The sequence below is a fragment of the Sycon ciliatum genome, chromosome 5 (assembly GCF_964019385.1).
Source record: "Sycon ciliatum chromosome 5, ocSycCili1.1, whole genome shotgun sequence".
Lineage (NCBI taxonomy): Eukaryota > Metazoa > Porifera > Calcarea > Leucosolenida > Sycettidae > Sycon > Sycon ciliatum.
The window spans coordinates 23,696,436-23,716,376 of NC_088647.1; the positions used below are offsets into that span (position 1 = coordinate 23,696,436).

The 19,941-nt window shown below is 48.0% G+C and overlaps 1 protein-coding gene across 1 annotated transcript; it reads left to right on the top strand.

The window, feature by feature from the left end:
• Window positions 1-7,541: 7,541 nt before the first annotated feature.
• LOC135816688 (adenosine 5'-monophosphoramidase HINT1-like) lies at window positions 7,542-14,726 on the top strand. The gene is made up of 3 exons (XM_065329820.1): window positions 7,542-7,686; window positions 7,777-7,881; window positions 14,544-14,726. Exons 1-3 carry the CDS (start codon window positions 7,576-7,578, stop codon window positions 14,709-14,711), a joined length of 384 nt encoding a protein of 127 aa, XP_065185892.1. The 5' UTR covers window positions 7,542-7,575; the 3' UTR covers window positions 14,712-14,726.
• Window positions 14,727-19,941: the final 5,215 nt, after the last annotated feature.

A 19,941-nucleotide genomic window follows, 5' to 3' on the forward strand; every position in this document is an offset into this window, starting at 1 on the left:
GTTGTTCGTGTTTTGTAACGAAGCTGTCCGCTAAGGACCGCCAAAGGCTCTCTACTGTGTTCCGCCGTGCTGTACGAGCTGCCTGTGGTGCTAAGTCACAGGACGACATCACGCCATTATTGACCACATTGGCGATTTATCCATTTGAACACTATATGATTCTCAACTTTGCCCAGTTTATTCATAGAAATCATGTCATCATCTCACTTCCTACCCTAACGGAATTATTTCCAACGATCACAACAAGCCTTAGAACTAGAAGCCACTCTAATGCTTCCATTGCCATATCTAAGCACCGGACAACTGATGGAGTAAATTCTTTTTCTAATCGTGCCGCAATTTTCTTTAATACACTACCTGCCGAGTGGCGCAGACACCACCGTACCTCTACATTTGCAAACCAACTCAGGGATCTTTTTAAAGACCCAGTGGCGTTTAAGAAGTATTTTGACCTTCTTTTTGGAATCTGTTGAGTTTCTCGATGATCTTGATAGTTCTTGTACTAAGATTGAAGTTGACTTGGTGTTTGATTACTGTACTGCTTGATGTCTGAATTCCAATTTTTTCTATTTTTTCTTTTCTTTTCCTTTCCTTTCCACTTATCCCGTTATCGGCCCTCTTAAGAGTTGTGTGTATCACTGTTGAGGCATCCGATGGTAAATAAAATAAATACTACTACTAGGTTGCAACATGCCAAGGGAGGAGCTAGCTCGCTTGCATACTGACTGGACCTGTGGGGACCAGGACATATGGCTGTCGAATATAACACCAAGGTGTTTGTGTTCATGAACATTTTTTAACGTTAGCATTGGCTCCTGGAAAGTGCAACGGCTGAGTGGGCGGCTATGGGCTGATGAACATTGCTTCGGTCTTCGCGATGTTGGGCCTCAGCTTCCAAGCTTCCATCCATGCTATGGTGGAGTTATTGCCGGTCTGCATGGAGGTAACGAGGTTGGACGGCGAGCTGTCAGAGCACAACAGTGCAGTGTCATCAGCAAAAAGGCTGACGTCTGGAACTAGAGAGGGCAGATCGTTCACATAAGTTAGGAAAAGGAGTGGACCCAGTATGGACCCCTGTGGAACACCAGACACTACAGGTAAAGGATCGGACAAGGAAGCAGAGACACGGACAGTTTGATGACGGGACGACAAATATGACGACAGCCACTGCAGAGCTGTACCACGTACTAGAAAAATGGACTCGAGCTTAGCACGTAGGCCTCGATGCCAGACTGTATCGAACGCTTTTGATAGATCAAAAAAGACAAGACCTACATGCTTCTTCAGGTTACGATGTCCGTAAATATCCTGGATTAAGCGTGTCAATTGCAAAGTAGTTGAGTCGCCACGACAGAAGCCTGATTGTGCAGAGGAGAGGGCAGGGGTGACATGGTGGTAGAGAGATTCATAAAAGATGCGTTCACAGACCTTGGATATAGTTGGTAGGAGGGAGATGGGCCTGTAATTATATTTCAGAATGCTCTGTCTCCATATCAATGTGTTTGGCCTAGTTTCCTAACTCTTGATAGCTTTTTTGTAGTGAAAATTCATGAATTTTGTGATTTTATTTGAATCCTTGGTGTTAAAGGGGAAGTTAAGGCAAAAATCAAAATTTCACCAGTTGTAGTCTTCGGGGTGCTGAGTCGAATGGTCGTGGTCCGAGGAAGCTGAGACGCTCCCTTCCTACTTGAATCCCAATCGAACTTGCGCACTTCCACCGAAACTGGGTGACTGCGCCCTACTAGATGGGGATTTGTATGCAAAATGTCACTAAAAGCGCCATTTCGTTCTTATAAAAGCACGGATGACCGCGATTGGCCCATATGTTGTAGTCTTTTGGACGCTGAGTCGACTGGTTTCGGTCCAAAAAGGCTGCGATGCAGCGTTCCTCCTTTATTCCCAATCGAACATGGTTGAACAAGCGGTCACGTGCTCCTGCGTACACCAGTCACCTGGTCACCGTGCCTGCAGGGTACAACTTACTAGCCTGTTTGACCTTTTTTGGGTGCAGTCCTGTCACTCGAGTTGAACTCGAGTTGAACCTTGGTGTGAAAGTTGTCGCCTGCTGGCGTGGTGACCAGGTGATTTGGGCACCCAGGAGCACGTGACCGCTTCTTCAACCATGTTCGATTGGGAATAAAGGATGAACGCTGCATCGCAGCCTTTTCGGACCAAAACCAGTCGACTCAGCGTCCAAAAGACTACAACATATAGGCCAATCGCGGTCATCCGTGCTTTTATCAGAACGAAATGGCGCTTTTAGTGACATTTTGTATACAAATCCCCATCTAGTAGGGCGCAGTCACCCAGTTTCGGTGGAAGTGCGCGAGTTCGATTGGGATTCAAGTAGGAAGGGAGCGTCTCAGCTTTCTCGGACCAAGACCATTCGACTCAGCACCCCGAAGACTACAACTGGTGAAATTTTGATTTTTGCCTTAACTTCCCCTTTAACGCATGCGTGGAACACCAGGTTTCGTTGATAAAAGCCCTTGTTCCCTCTATGTTCTTCCGCCTTTTTCTAGCTCGCTCGAAGTAAGTTTCTTGGCAAGCTGTTCGATCTCGTTATCGACTGTTGTCTTGTACAGTACTTCCTCTTGGTTGTATTATAAACTTGGTGTGTCTCTGTGCTTACTGTAGACCGCCTTTCAATCATCAAACTGTCAAGTCCACTCTCAAGGATGGACTCGTCTGCAAGCTCCTTTACCTCTCCCGATGCTGCTGGTCAGTCCATGATCGAGGATCATGGCGGACATGATGAGCCAGTTTGGAAAGGTCTCGCAGGTGATGGAGCAAATCGGCTCAGACGTTTCAAGTATTGCGGAACGAGTGTCTGCTCTGGAAGCGGCTCAATCCCGCCCTGACCCGGCACGAAGTGCCTCTATTTCGTTTTCCGCTCTGGCGCCAAGAGCTTCTTCAACACCGGGTAAAACCCGTGAGATCCCCAACCCCTCGGACTGTGAGTCAGAAGAGGAAATGGACGAGTCAAGCTTGCTTGACAAATCGTCTCAGGATTTCAAAGTGTCCTCGGATACTTTGGAATTCTTTCGGGAGAAATTTACAACAACTACCTCGAACGAAGTTCGGCGCCAATGGCGTAGTCGTTTTGGGCGCCCCAAAGTAGTTGTGGCCCCTGCGCCCATCATGGACAAGATGGTGAAGTCCCGATTACACCCTGCGACCAAGTCGCGAGACAAGGCCCTGTCGAAACAACAGGCCTTGCTTTTGGACGCCGTATGTCCTTTGACCTACGTACTAGAGGAAGCTGGGAAAGAGACTCTCACCGTACAAGCCACGGTCGAAGCATGCCAGCAGGCGTTGGCTTTTATTGGCAATGCAAATATGCATTTGAATAGAGAAAGGCGGCGAAATGCCATTCTTTGTATGAATCGCGACCTTGCCGAAATGGGAGAAGATGACGATACGTTCAAAACGTCTGCACCCCAGTTGTTTGGAGATGGCTTCTCCAGAAAAGCGAAGGAACGGAGCGAAGAGCTCAAATGTTTGTCGCAGGCGGCGTCCTCGCGAGGTGGCAAGGCTTCCACCGGATCGTTTGTTCGAGGAGGCCGAGCCAACCATGCCCCACGGGGAGGCCATTCAAATCGGGGCAGTTTCAGTCAGAACGGCAACCGGTTCCGACCTTACAGCGGAAACCAGTACAATCCCCAGTTCAACAGGAAGCCCAACGACAGAAGTCGTCAGGAGTCAGCAAAGTGAGCCATCCGCCTTTACCCCTTCCTCTAAAGGAAATAAAGAGTTTTCAAAACTACTCAATGTCTTCTGTTGTGAGTGCTCTCCAGCAGATGGGTGTAAAAGACATGACAGAAAGTGTCGTATTTCACCAGTTCCCGATTGCGGGAAGAGTAGCAATGCTTGCACAAAACTGGAATGCAATCAGCTCAGACCAGTGGGTCTTGAAATGTATTCGGGGTTACACAATTCAGTGGCTTCAGAAGCCCTTTCAATCTCACTCTCCAAGAGAGATAGTGTTTCGGGAGGAGGAGAAATCAATATCTCCCTTGACTGAATAACTTTGATGGCGAACAAACAGGCCATCTCAGAAGTTTCAATACCCGAGCTTGGAAATGGGTGTCAGAGACCGGACACAAAGTGTCTCGACCCAATGCATGGTTGCGGGGTGTTCAGGGTTACAAAATTCACTTTGTGCAAGAACCCTTTCAAACCGTCTCCCCAAGGGAGATTGTATTTCAAGAGGAGGAAACGAAAAAGATCTCAGAAGTTGTCGCAATACAAAGCAAACATGCGATTTCCGAAGTAATGCCTGCAGATCAAACGAACAATCAGTTTGTGTCTCAACTCTTCGCTGTCCCGAAGAAAGACAGAGCGATAAGACCGATTATCAATCTGAAAGCTCTGAACCATTTGTGGAAGTGTCCCATTTCAAAACGGAGGGTATACACATGTTGAAAGATCTGCTGAGACCAGGCGATTTCATGACGAAAGTCGACCTGAAAGATGCGCACTTCATGATTCCCATTGCCAGGGAATATTGCCGCAGACCAGCGAAAGTTGCTGCGTTTTGCATGGCAGGGAAAGATGTATCAGTTCAACTGTCTGCCGTTCGGACTATCGTCAGCCCCGCGGGTTTTTACCAAGACCTCAAGGGCGGTGATAATCACACTCAGGACTGAGGGTGATCATTCATATCGACGATATCCTGAGCATGGCGGAGAACGAGACAAACGACCACACGGCCGGTCTGATTTTCCTCCTGGAGAATCTAGGGTTCATTGTGAATTGCCAGAAACCACAACCGAACTCCACCAAGGAGATAGATTTTCTCGGCTTAATACCGGTGAACTCCGAGAATCTGACAATCAGATTGCCGGGAGATAAATTTACCGTGAAGAAAACACGATCAGATGCAAAAAATTGCGAGAGGAAAAAACACACTCAGCAATTTCTGTAACTCACCTGTTGCATGTTGGGCAAACTGAGCCATGCTGCACATGCGATTCCACCAGGTCCTTTGTTCTATCGAAACCTTCAGGGCTGTTTGCAGAAAGCCCTAGAGGAAGGATCTCAGAATTACGATCATCCTTGTCTCTTGAGCAGCGAAGCTCTGGAGGAATTGGACTGGTGGATCGATCACCTGACAGCCTGGAACGGTCGTCGTCTTCTCACGCCGAAACCAGACCTGGTGATAGAGACGGATGCCTCGACAGTGGGCTGGGGATCACCTTGCCAGAACTCCCAAACAGGCGGTCCGTGGAGTTGTCAGGAACGAGAGATGCATATAAACTGCTTGGAGCCGTTAGCAGCCTTCCTGGCTGTAAAAGCATTTCTGAAGTCAAGTCGAAATCTTCTGGTTCACCTGAAGATGGACCGTGAACACCACAGCATTGACGTATATCAACAAGTTCGGAGGCACTGTGTCTCCCGACCTCAATCGCCTCACTAAAGAGGTGTGGACATGGTGCATGGCAAGACAGATAACTCTCCAGGCCACTCACTTAGCAGGATCACTGAACACAGTTACAGACGAGGAGTCTCGCGTGATGAAAGATCGATCGGACTGGATGTTGCATCCAGATGTATTCCAGGAGATCTTTGCTCGAATGGGTCCCATGAATGTAGACCTGTTTGCCTCTCGGCTGACACATCTCCTGCCGATGTATGTGAGCCGGCGTCCCGATCCAAATGCAATAGACGTGGATGCCTTCTCGGACTGGACAAAGTGTCAAGGTTATGCCAACCCACCTTGGAACCTGATAAGCAGAGTAGTAGCACAGGTCTGCCCTCAGAAATCTCGGATAGTGCTTGGTGCACCGGTATGGCTGAGTCAACCGTGGTATCCAGCCCTCCTGGACCTGCTGGTAGAGGAGCCCCTGTTGCTTCCCAGCACTCCAGATCTGATTCAGCCGACGCACAGCGTAAACGAACCGGAGATTGTCCCTCGTCTAGCCGCCTGGAACATCTCAGAAGAAAGTACACCAGTCAGAATGTTTCTGAGGAAGCTTCAGAACTCCTCCTTGCATCATGGAGGCAGAAATCCACGAAGACGTATGACTCCCTATTCAAAAAATGGATGGGCTGGTGTCGTGAACGGAACAATGATCCCTTTTCAAGTGATATAGCCACGATTGTCAACTTCCTGGCATCATTGTACAAAGCTGGTTATCAATACCGCTCTATCAATATTGACAATAATTACAGATCAGCAATTCCTGCCGTCCAGAAAAAGAAAGAAAAAACTGACAGGTATGACACTGGTCAACACCCAATGGTATCTCGTGCGGGTATCGATACTAGTATCTTCAAAGCACACTCTGTGCAGAGTGCTTCTGCATCCGCAACAGCGGATGCAGGTACAACTACGAATGATATCTTGAAAGCAGCAGACTGGAGCAGCCGGTCGGTCTTTCAGAAGCTCTATTATTAAACCCCAGCATGATGAGAAATATGCTCAGCCAGTTCTCTCGAAGCTGTCAACCACTGGCAGAGAGCTACAAAATCACATTGATATGGAGACAGAGCATTCTGAAGTATAATTACAGAATGGCTCAGACCACGCAGTGGTTGCCAGCTATTCTGGATTATATGAAGAATGTGATGTCGAACATATCAATGTCCCAACCCTGACCCTCCCTGTGTTATAATGCACATAATATGCTTGTTCCGAGGCTCGCTATTCAAAAGGCCGAAGAACATAGAGGGAACAAGGGCTTTTATCAACGAAACCTGGTGTTCCACGCATGCGTTAACACCAAGGATTCAAATAAAATCACAAAATTCATGAATTTTCACTACAAAAAAGCTATCAAGAGTTAGGAAACTAGGCCAAACACATTGATATGTTCGACATCACATTCTTCATATAATCCAGAATAGCTGGCAACCACTGCGTGGTCTGAGCCATTCTGTAATTCCACTGCGGCTGACCCCACGGACACTGAAGGCGAAGAAACAACACCAACACTAGCTGCAGCGACAGTTTGTTCGACTGGAACCGGTTCAGGAATGGTTTTAGCTACTGCTTGCGCTGGAGACGCCAGCGCCAGCCCGGCTAAAGCAGCGACACTGGCATGGCAGGAACATCGGTACTCTGCACAGCGCTGGTTTCGAGTGCCACTTGCACATCGAGCCACTCGAAATAATCAGGAGCGACGTGCCTGGGCACTGAGATCGTAACCCTCTGCTCGCCTCCGCTGGAACAGAGCGACTTTATCCGCAGTTCAGGTTCTCTCACGTTCTTTCTCCATTTCTCACGACTACTCTCGGCTGACCAACTCCAAATCGCTCTACAGAGTACAGTATCTCAAAGAATCAAACCCTCCAGCAACAAGGACAAAGCGAAACAAAATAATTTTGTCAAGAAAGCACAGCAGGAAGACGTGTCGTGGGTTGCGATGACAGCGCGAGCGCTAGCGCGAGCGCTAGCGCTCAGGCGCTAGGCGTAGCTATCCAACGCCATTTTTGCACCATGGCAACGCATCTTCGGCAATGATCTGAGTGTTCGCTTTTGTTCAGTTTTCACCTGAGTACGAGTAGACCTACTGCGCGTTGTGCCAGAACTTGTCGAGTAGCGACTTTGTCCTGCTCTAAACAGTTTGAGCAATGGCCAGCGAAGTAGAGAAAGCGCAGTCTGCTGCGCCGGAGGAAGACACTATCTTCGGCAAGATATCTCGTGGAGAGATCCCCTGCAAGTTTGTTTACGAAGACGACACGGTAAACATTGGGAGGCCCATGTTTTTCTCAATCGAAACATTCAGGAAATATTTTCAATAACACATAATTTCCACACTGTCCCTTTTGCAGGCGTTGGCCTTTGACGATCTGGCCCCACAGGCACCGGTTCACTTCCTCGTCATCCCACGCAAGCCCATTGCCCAGCTCTCTAAGGCAACTGATGAAGACGAAGCCGTAAGAGCAATACCCTAAACTTTTGTTGATTTCCTCATGCTGTGGATAGTCCACGATGGTGTCTCCGCGAGCAGATATAAACGGTCATGCAAATGCACAGCAGCCAGTATGCTGCTAACTACTGGTGGCATTTCGCGGTACAGACTTTTCCGGTTGTCTCTTTCCCTCAAACCAGTTAATATTATTTAGCTCGTATGTTTCGAGTCGAAAATAAACCTTGCAACTCGAGTAATATCCGCCAGACAACCACGCTGTACTTCACGGCTGTTCATATGATCACGTCAGCGGACATCTAAGATGGCGTCGGCTTTGAGCATGAGTCATTTGAAAGTTCTGCTCGAAATATTTTTCCTAAACTTATCGCAGCAAACCATGGTATCTTGGGCTTCCTTCGAGGCTGCTATGGGCGCGCTCACACTGCGATCATGAGCACGCGTCCATGCGTCAGCAAAACGCAGAAACGTGGCAGTCGTGCTCACACTAGGCCTCGTACACGCGTAGACGTGAACTTGTCACACAAACTTTACGAATTGCAGTTCGTATCCAAAAGAGTTCGTGCGTTTCCTAATAAAGTTGTGGCCCGTTTTGGATGTAATTTTTCGCATGTTGCATGTTGGAGGAAGTGCCTCGTGGCTCGTATTCTTGAAGTCGACGAAAATAATTCATACAATCAGGTAGGTTTGGACTCTTGAGGGACTGCCGCTGACATCCAAGCGCTTTCGCTTTCCTGACCTCGTGGTCAGAGCAAGTGCCAGTGCAGTGGAAATTCCGGTAGTGGTTTCTTTCGTCTGTTGCCGAGATGAGAACTGTATTTTCCGATGATATGTAACTGAAATGTCTTGAGGTATGGCATTCCATCATCGATCGGGATGCATCGCAGAAAAGTAGAGAAAGATAATTTCCGAAACCGAAAAGCCAGACCAAGCTGCCATCGTATTGAACGAGTACACTGTAGAAATTGGTCACTGACCCGATCACAACGAAGCAACTACAAAAACAAAATCGACATCGTCCAAAAAGGGCAAAGAATGCATATATGGCGGTGCGTGCGTGCAGGACCACAACTACAAAATTTTAAAAATGTGCAAATGTCGAGGTGACATCGACAACCACCGATTTTCATGAATCAACACACCGGAATTTGAGAAATTGAACATACTTCAGGCCAGGTTGTACACAAATACGCTTCACGTCTACGATCATGTTGCCGCCAAGTCGTGGCACCCCCCTCCGGAGGTCGGGGTCACGATTTGAAACGTGGCCGCGACGTTTTGGTCAAGTTCATGCCGTTGCCATGCAACTTGGCCGCATGGCCGCATGGACGCTGGTTTTGGTCGCAGTGTGAGCGCGCCCTAACCAGCAACTCGCGTTTTTCCAGGAGAGGAAGGAAAGAGCAATCGTTTGATACCTCACTCGATGACGAGCGTCGTTCTGGTCCCGATCGGCGAAGAGAAGTGCTCTAATTTATTTTCGTCGTAGCTATTGTTGTATGTTATAGTGTAGCCGTTTTCCTGCTCCCAGAGAAGCGTCCCTGGAGTTTTCCCGTGCTTACTCGGAGTTTTCCTGGTTGGCCCAAGGCTTCGACCATCCGATAAACATAAATTCGTGAGCGGAAGTTCGTACATTTTTTTGGAAGTTCGTGGAGATGTTTGTGCACTTTTTGTGATTTTAGGGCTCAATGTATGGTCCTCTGCATATCCTGGCATCTGTATGTTGGGTCGTTGGCCAAAAATTTGCTGATTAGCCTTGTAATGCTAGATACTTTGCATCTGAGCATGAAAACGGCCTCAAGGGCATGGGAATGATATTTCGGAGGACTTCAACGCCATCATGCCGCTGCGACTGTCACGCACAATTGTGATACATGGCAGCCGCACTACCAAGTAGTGATAGCTGTGCCTTGTGTTGAGTTTGAGTACATGTACAACATGCCTTGGAAACTACATATACCACACAATCAAACGTATGCACAGCACGAGTACGGAGCTGCCGAGTCCTCGAAGACGCTCGCACCACGATCTGGTGGTAGCGGCATAGCACAATAGAACGCACACATCACACTACCATGACTACTACGTCAAGCCACAACTGACAACCGTTACGTGCCTACAACAGGTAATCTACAATTATGTACATGCCATCAATTGTGTATTCACAGCCTACGGCACAACTTCCGATGAGAAATATATCACAATATGAAGAGAACATATTATTTAGCAGGGAGGTAAACTGGGTGTAACTCCAGCCACACAACACAGGCATAAGTCACAGGCAAAAGCAAGAGAGGATTTTTCTGCACTCATAGTCATGGCTGCAAACCCACACGCACGTGCACGCTCAGACGTGCGCAGACACACACGGCAATAAGGGAAATGACCACATACTTAGTGTAGGACCAGGCGCGTGCACCGTATTAGTTTTTTGGTGTCTGGAAACCACCTTTTTCGGGCAATCTTGCCAAAAGAAAAGCGTGTAGTACTGGATTGGTTATCCTGCAAACGTATCGATCGACGGGCAGTTTACAGTACAGTGACTATGTCCGTATTTCGAAGTGAAAGAGATGCTTTGCATGCAGTTCGAAATACATTATTCTCTTTTTCTTCAGTGGAGAGTAGCCACGGAGGGATTGATCTCTAGCTCTGGTTCGCTCCTGGATTGGCGATGACGTTCAAGAAATCCGTTTTGTCTCGAAATTTGAGTCAAGCACGCGCGATGCAAGTCAGTTCCAGGATATGATTGACGATATCTCCTTCCAAATCGTTGACTCAAATCAAGATCGCCACAGCCTTTCGTTCTCGCTCATGTGCGCAGCAGAGATGTTCGTCAAAAACGTTGTCGACTGGAAGACGTAAAAATGTGCGTCCATGATCCACTTGCGCTGCTTCAGAACGAAGCGCTGCTCCGGCCGCGACTCAAGGACGCGGGGCTTCGCTTTTCTTCCGCGAGCTTCCATCGAAGCAAGGTCCATAACTCTCTATTGAAATCATGTGGAACATTGCCAATACATGCTGAAAACTTGGTCATAAGAACAGAAAGAAAGATACGTCGAATGTAAGCAGTGTTTTGATGGAACAAACAAGCCTGGAGTGGACTAGTGAAGTACCATAGTCTGATAGACATGGTGTTATCGACTGTAGTGTAGCCTGGGCAGCTAGGACTATCAAACCTTTACGTGTTCAATTATGACAAACATGTATATGAGTACTTCGAGTACATTGACTTTTGCACCCTCTTTGCAAATGCTTTTTGAAGTGCTGGTAATATGTAAAAGGTAACCCGTTTCATCCTGCCATCGATTATACATGTACCAACATTTCCATGTAACCGGCATCGGCGCGTCCCCTCCCTCCATTCCTCTTTATTCTTATTTCTGTCCTTTCTACCCCTGTACCTGGTTCCCTCTCAGATGCGTTTGTGCTGGCATGATCTGATGATAGCAGTCGGACGAGCCCCACATCTCATCAGCACCAGTGTTCATTGGTGCCCTGCACCCCTGATCTTGAGCCCCCCCCCCCTCCCTCCTCCCTAGCCGGCTGCCTTCGCCGTTATCTCCGACGGGATGTTCCGGGGATGCGCATGTGCACAAAATTCATACATAATAATTATGCAATGGGGCCCCAGAAAAAATTACCAACTCTAGAAACCCCCCTTTCAAGACTCGGTGCACGCCACTGAGGACTACCACTCAACAATGGAGAAAGCACATAATTCCACATCAAAAGTTCAGTTGAGGACTGTGTTTTTCTTGGGTCAGACTCGTCGTGGAAATGACAATGCACTGAGCTACCAATAACTATGGAGTGTCGGGATTAAGTGGTGTCCGACTATGCTTACACACTTCCACTGTCCAAAGGCGGTGGATGTCCTGCCTGTTGACGTGTCAGATGAGGGGAAACAGTCACGCACCTTGCTGACCCTCAGGGCTGACCATAGCGCTTTCGTTGCGGCTGGTTCCCAATTGTCGGTTGCGACGCCGCGTAACAGCGTTATTCGGGCCCTGATTCTGCTGGTCGAGATCAGCCACACCGTTGCGCCAGTGTTGTATCTAGACCTACTAGGGATCCATTCCTGGATCTACGTTGCATCGATGCTGGTAGAGATCCGCCAGCTCGATAACTGCTTGATCTGCACAACACCAGCCGCATCCAACGGCAACAGCAACGGGCAGTACACAGCATTGGTCACACTACATGCCAAGCTGCGGCAATGCATAGCCGGCGCAAAAGTAGCCAAGCAGAAGGCCACACGCATTGAAGGCTGGTTCGGCTACTCGCGTAGCTCTGCAAGGCCATGAGCAGTGCATCGCCGGCAGCGTTTCGGAGGTTGTGCCCACGACTTGATTCAGCACGAGTTGCAGGCAGCATTGCATGATCAGACTGGCAATTTCAGGTGACTGTTCGTTGCTGACTCTCCTGCTCACTCCCACGGTACCGTTATAACTACAAGGTAGCTCATCCATACAGCTAGTAGTACTGTGCGGTGCTCTTACGTAGTTCAATAATACTAATCCTAACCGTTCGAACCCTCGTCGGATTTTTTTCCCAGTGGCTGCCGAATTCTGAGCGTCATTATGTCTTTCTCCAACGAAACCACTGTCTAGAAATTCAGACTTGCACTTTTGTCTTCATTTCCATTGTGTTGAGGATATCGCAGAGCTCAGCAGCAACATCGAGCATTTCCCTAAGCTCATGCAAGCCTTGTGACGAGATCGTGAAAAGAAACAAACGGCACCTCATCCCTAAGCTGCACCTCTTAGAGATGCACGCCGTGCCAGCTATGATTCGACTCCATGTTGGCCTTGGCTTGCTAGGTGAGGAAGGCTCAGAGAGCATCCATGCGGACTCTCAACTCGGACTCTGGAGAAGCGTTTCTCGCAGAATCCTGCGCCCATGAAACGGCTCGAAGCAACACAGCGCCTAACAAGAACGCTGCCCAGATCCAGGCCCCTCGGCGTAGCCGTAGCTAAGGCATGGAGGAAAACGGCAGCCGTTACTATCCTTCTCCTTGGGCTAGCTCACTCCATAGTGACTAAGTCATTGAGTACTCTCTGCTTCTGCTTCGCCAGTTTATTTTTTTCATTTTGCTTGCATGATCTTCGCGATCGATCTCGTCTGAGGACTCCCAAACTCAATTTACCTAAGGTTACCTACTTGATTCTGCTTGATTCGAGAAGGAATCACCTGAAACCACACGAAGTTCATAAACCAAACGTGTAAAGTGTAAGTTTGCGATTTACCAGTTAATTGGCCGCCATTTTGATAGATGGCCGCAGATGAACAGCCGTGACTTCACATGATAGAGTCTGGGTCATGGAGTACATGGTATACTGAACATTCGGTTTATTCAATTGGATTCAGTGCTGCCCTATGCGGAGTAATGACGGACCGTATTTTCCGGATTACAAGCCGCACACACTTAAAAACACTCGTAATCCCCCCTCTCCCCAAAGTCAGTGAAGCTCATTCTACGATGGTCAAATGATTAATTTTTGTGATGTACAGGGTAGATGTGTGTATTTGGTGACAAAACATCTGGGTGCAGCTTATACTCCAGTGTGCGACGTATATGCCGGAAAATGTGGTACCTTTACCGGACTCTGGGAGACTGAACCCACGGCGAAGATTTTTATTTAGGTCCTAGCAAGAGTGCATAAACAAGAGTATGCAACTGTGGTTATGGGTCAGTGCGCGGCGCGCCGCCTTCATTACGTAACTTCCCTCCATCACGCTATGAAAGCATGCACTCAAACCCACAATTTCCCGTGCGAGCCTATCCGTTTTTGCTCGATTCACTACAGTACCTACGTGATGTCTAAATTTCGACGCGCGAACTCCAGTTCCGTACAAAAGTTCATTTCAAGTCAGAGTGAAAGTGCGGTGTTTGATTTTCCGCAGTGCGCGGACTGAAGCTGAATGATGTAATGAAGGCAGCGTGTCGCGCATCTGGCCCATAGAAAAGAGATCACAGTTGCATACTCTTGTTTATGGACTCTTGGTTATTGTAACTCACCTGTGCTGCATCTCACACCGGTTTGCACCGTCGTTTAGCCATACGACCGAGGCGATTTCTGTGGCGTGTTGCGCGCACAGGTGGCGAAACGTGCTCGCCGGGAATTGTCCTCGATCACCTGAGCGATGCAGCAATGTGCCTCTGAACTTACATAATGAGCGACTCATGATGACCTATGCAAAAAAATGGCTGTGGGACTGGTTTTATGCAGCACAGATGTGTAGTGGCACGTTCAGGTTTATTGACTCTTGGTAATACCATGAATACGGTAATAGCCTCCAGGCAAGCTGCGAAGGTGTGAGAAGCACACGGCTCTGCTAATCATAATATTATGGGCCTGCTTTTCATGGATCTAGTGCGAGCAAAATTCAGGACGGGTTTCATTTTTGCCGTTCTTATTTCATGCTACAAGTTTGACAGATTGTTACTAAGATACGGAAACTTACTTGCTCCTGTGCTGCAATTGACGTATAGCAATAACTGGACAAGTCCTTTTTCTCTGTACTACCACGTACATGTTGTTAGGCTGACACAACTTGACAGCATGTTACAAGACGAAGGACTTGTAACATGCTGTCAACCAAGCAACATGTTTTCAACCAACCAATGCTTACCTATTAGTACTGTGCCTGTTTCTGCTGTATGTGTGACAGCTCCTCGGCCATCTGCTGACAGTGGCACGCAAGGTTGCGGTGCAGAAGGGACTCGACGCCGATGGCTACCGCGTGTTGATCAGCAACGGCAAGAACGGCAGGCAGAGCGTCTACCACCTGCATCTGCACGTCCTCGGCGGGCGCCAGATGAGCTGGCCACTGGGATAAGACATTCAGGGGCGGATCTAGAGATCTCTACAGGGGGGGGGGTTCCGGTTGAACCAAAATTGAACAGCCAAAATATTATGGAATCAGATTGTTTTGAAGTTGTGCGGTTGACACATGTAATTACGACAATCCGATTGTGTTAGTGGCAATCGCATGCTTTTAAAACACACTACAGACATACCGGTATATTTTTCCATCATCGACCACACCATAACTGCGCCCTCCAGCCGGCCTCGACACGTAACCATGGTAACGTTGCCACAGCACACGTACACCACCATCGCTGGAGCGCGCAGTTGTGGTGTGGTGGACCGGTGGACGATGGAAAGCCTGTACAGGGCCAAATGCTGCTGCTTACCCCACATTGTATAATTATTCTTTAGTACGGACCCATAATCATAATATACTTGAGTACATGTATGCAATCGACTGCCGGGCACACAGGTTCAGTGAGGGCTTGAAGACCCTTTCAACTATGTCTACCTCCCCTTTTATGTTGCTGGCCAGTGCTTTGTAGTAAAAAAAAAATTGAATATGCAAGCCATGGGTACGTTGAGAGCCAGGAATGACAACTAAACTTTCCCTGTCCATTTGTACTTTAGGAAATTTTGTCATTTTTACGATGCGAAATGGTCTATAGTCACAGGACAAGAGCATCGTCTTCACTTCAGTGACAGAAACAACAACAGCGAAACAGTGTCGACAATTGCACAATCCTTCCAATGTCATGTAAAACACATCGCTGGCGCACCACTCCGTTCCTGCGGAGGAACAACTAGTGACTACTAGTATACTGCATGCTGCAGCAGGTATAGATTACTGACTTTGAGCCCTCATCTTCTGAGGAGCTTGAACTCTACGTGTACGATTCGAAGTTCGTTGAAGAGTGTCATCACTCGGAACATCCTTTCTCTTCTGCAAAACACTTGTCCAAGGAATACTGACCGCACCCATCCTGAGCAGCAGTGAATGACAGCGCCAATGGAGGTAAGTTTGGATCGTTTATCGTTTCGAAAGATCGAAAAGGAAACAACCACCCAATGTTGTCTACATGTGTCCGTTTGTAAATCACGGACGTGAACACCAGTACAGACTACATAACCCCATGTACTCTTGCTACTACCGGTATACCATGGTATACATGCAGCCGGTATGGATCTACCGAACGCGCATGCAGTGCACTGACTGACTCTACGTGTACGATTCGAAGTTCGTTGAAGAGTGTCATCACTCGGAACATCCTTTCTCTTCTGCAAAACACTTGTCCAAGGAATACTGACCGCACCCATCCTGAGCAGCAGTGAATGACAGCGCCAATGGAGGTAAGTTTGGATCGTTTATCGTTTCGAAAGATCGAAAAGGAAACAACCACCCAATGTTGTCTACATGTGTCCGTTTGTAAATCACGGACGTGAACACCAGTACAGACTACATAACCCCATGTACTCTTGCTACTACCGGTATACCATGGTATACATGCAGCCGGTATGGATCTACCGAACGCGCATGCAGTGCACTGACTGACTGAGTCTGTACTCCTTGACTCAGTGACTGCACTGACTGTGATCGGACGGACGTCCTTTTGTGCACACATGATATTTTTCGATATTTCTCAGCACCACACTTTGCAAAATTTAGGGGGTTCCATGGAACCCCCGGAACCCCCTCCCCCCCTGGATCCGCCACTGACATTGATACCGCTGTCACATTCGTCCACTGTATAACCCAATTTGCTTACTCACATGTTGCCACCTTTCCACAAATTTCTTCCGCCATGTTCAAACTAGCAGCCCAACAGCTTTTTTAGTATGTTTTTGCATGTTTTTGACTGTCTGACAACAGCAAGCAGTAGGATGGAAGTTATTTTTCTGAAAGCGTCTTGTGGTTTTGAATTCGCTAATAACGTGCGTGTGTGTGTGTGTGTGTGTGTGTGTGTGTGTGTGTGTGTGTGTCAGCTAGCTAAAATGGAGTTCAGTTGGTGGGTACACGTATGCCAGATAGTGTTGGGTCTGTTGCTAACAGGCTCGGCTGAAGGGGTATCGTTGTACCTGCCATCTTTGTTGGTTTCGGGGCTCGTATACTTTCTTTTCAAAGTACACATACCTGTTGACCAATGCACTACTTTCAGCAAACTGTTGTGCCAGCGATGTCTACCTGTGCATGGTAGTGGCTTTGACGTGGTCTCTGACAGCCGGTTGCCCTCGCACGTTGCACACGTTCAATGTCAGAGAACTGTGGTGGGGTTTCCAAGAGTGCATAACTCTTATGTGCTCTTGGTATTACTTAGTAGACTGCTTTCACAGCCATTAGTTTTTCACCTGATTTTTGTAATTTATGCTAAAGTAACTACCGTATTTATAGTACCAAAAAAGAAGAAGAGAGAACTGTGGCCTTACACACGTGCGCGTGCACCACGTGATTGCTGAAAGACGATACATTTCTTGAGAATATGCTAAGCAGTCAAGCCCCCCACCCCTACCCTCAACAAGCCGTGCATGTGCGCTGTGTGACACTTTTCCTTTTGCTGATGATCCACGAGCAAAAGGCAAAAGTCTCCCGGCAAACGCACCATGTTTTTTCCCACCCGGCTCAAAGAGTTCAAAGAGGGCTTGGGTTTTCAATTTTAAAATCCTGGGTGGTGCCTGCCACTCAGTACTGTAGTGCAAAAACAGAAAAAAGTAAAGTAGAAATAAAAAAATATTAAAAGGCTACAATGGAGCCACTAGTACAGGCGCTCTCATTGTCGGTTTCATTGAATTCGTCATCCTAATTTCTTGATGGCTGCAAGTAAGGGCTTCTTCAGAAAAGTGGTGGAAGCTGATGCTGCAGTCTGCAGGGTGCCGACATGAGGAAGCATCTGCAGTCAACACAAACATTTTGGTAGATTAGAAAAGAACGAAAACAATCGCTCTCAAAGCCGAGTAGCAAAGTGGCACTGCAGTTTCCTGGACGTGCTTTCCATTACTCCCCCGGGCCAGGTGGTCAGACTAAGCCTTTCCTATTTTGAAGAATTTCTTCAAGCACTAGACTGCATGGCACCGTATGCATGTTTTATGAGTATGTCTCTGTATGACCAAACATGACCTTAGGATTACCATAGCAAGCTGCGGTTGATGAAACTATGGATATGCTTCTGAAGTAAAGATTTTTGTTTTAGGTTGCAAATTATGCTGTAATTTCACAAATTGTCGGTGTACTTTTATTTTCGATATGTTCGGTGCATCTGTTTCACACCTAAAATTTCAATACTCTCCTATCTCTCGTAACATCTTTTGAAGCCAGGTGAGACGACGGGTGGTGGAGATTGACGAATGAAATAATGTCGTAGGTTTGAAAGTTTGCTGAAAATGTATCAGGAGAGATGGCGAGTACCAAGCATCTTCTCCAAGAGGAAACCATTTCCTAGGCACAGTCAGCCTAGGGAAATGCAGGAGAAGGCGGATGAACAGCTCACGGCACAAACAGCATTGAACACAGCACTTCTTTCGCATCGTGAATACAATAAGACGATTGAAAATGACCAATTCCTGCAGTGATCGACCTTCTCTGTGGTGGAGCTAAGCCTTTCGTACGTCATCACTCCGCTGGTCGCTATGGCAACGCGAGTATGCAATTGGCTATTTGGCAAGTTTGGCTTATCGTATGGAAGCGAGAGATATGCCATTCGAACCGATATCAAATTGCCTTTCTTCTGGACCCTACTCGAAAAACCGATGCACTTCCCAAAATCAATGCATTTCCCCTTTAATTCCAAACGAAAATTTGTCCTTAGACAATAACTACTCTAGTTGCTTGCACCTTTCAAGCGGTAAGAAGTATTACTCTAGCCTCTACTGGCTCTAGTTCACTCGTACATGGTGTGGTGTTTCTCGTAACTCGCCGTGCGTCGGAGCAGTGGTGGCGGAAACGCCTCCAAAGGGAAAATGCCATTTCCGTGATGCTTGGCTGTCAACGCCGGAGTTCCGCAAGTGGCTAGTAGCTACTCTGAGCGACGAATTCAGAGCACGATGCTCACTCCGCAGGTCAGATTTTGATATGTCAGGCGGCGGTATCTCCTCAGTCAAGAGTCACGCGAAGGGCAAAAAGCATTGTGAAGCTGTGGAGAGGAGAACTCCAGCTTTGACAGTGAATCGTTTCTTCGTCCCGTCGTCAAACAGCTGTATCTGATAGCAGCAGCGCCAGTGCCAGCAGCAGTACTAGGCACATACTTCCAAGACCTGCTGCAGAAGCAAGTTAACAAGGCAGAGTCATTCGTGGTGCTATTTGACGAGAGCCACACTTTCAAGACGAAAACCACACAGATACGTCTATGGAGTTCTGGTCTGGATTGCGCCTCTGTAGCAACTCGCTACCTTACATCAGCGCATCTGGGTCACTCAACAGCCAACGATCTGCTGCACCATTTCCATGCCGCAACCGATTAACTCGGCCTCAGCAAACTGGTCCAGGTGTCAATGGATGGACCAACGGTATATTGGAAATTTCACCGATTGCTGAAGGAAGAGCTCCAGCGCACAAACAACAAATCTATTGTTGATATCGGCAGCTGTGGCCTACACGTTGTGCACATGGCTTTCCAGGATGGAGCAAGAAAATCTGGGTGGGGTGTGATTGCGCTGTTGAAGGCTCTCTACTATCGTTTCAGGGACAGCCCTGCAAGACGAGAAGACTTCACAAGAGTTACAGACTCCAGTCTTTCCTCTGAAATTTTGCCAGCACCGATGGGTAGAAACTCTGCCTGTAGCAGAGAGGGCTGTGAGTGCGTGTAGCAGCATTGCTTCGATGGCGAGGGAGGTGCAGCCATTCCTCACCAAGTTCCAGACTGACTGCCCAATGGTGCCATTCCTGCATAGTGCCCTGGAGTCCCTGTAGTAACCGTACCGCTAGTTCAGAGGTTGCAGGAGGCAAACCCCGATGTCGACCAGGAGTGGTATGCCGACGACGATGCAGCTGGCGGTGATATTAACTCCCTCGCCAGCCACTGGTTAGATGTTCACATTATCGGACCTGAGTATGGATACAATCCCAATCCCACGAAGGAAGACCACTCTCCTGGTGAAGCCTCAGTGCCTGGACCGGGCTAAGGAAGTGTTCCAGGGGACGGGAATCTGCGTCACGGGGGCGGGTCACCAATATCTCGGCGGGATCATTGGCAGTGAAGAGTATTGCCATCGTGCCGGAGACAGGTACGTCACCTACTGGCGACGGGAGCTGATGACTCTCGCTGCAA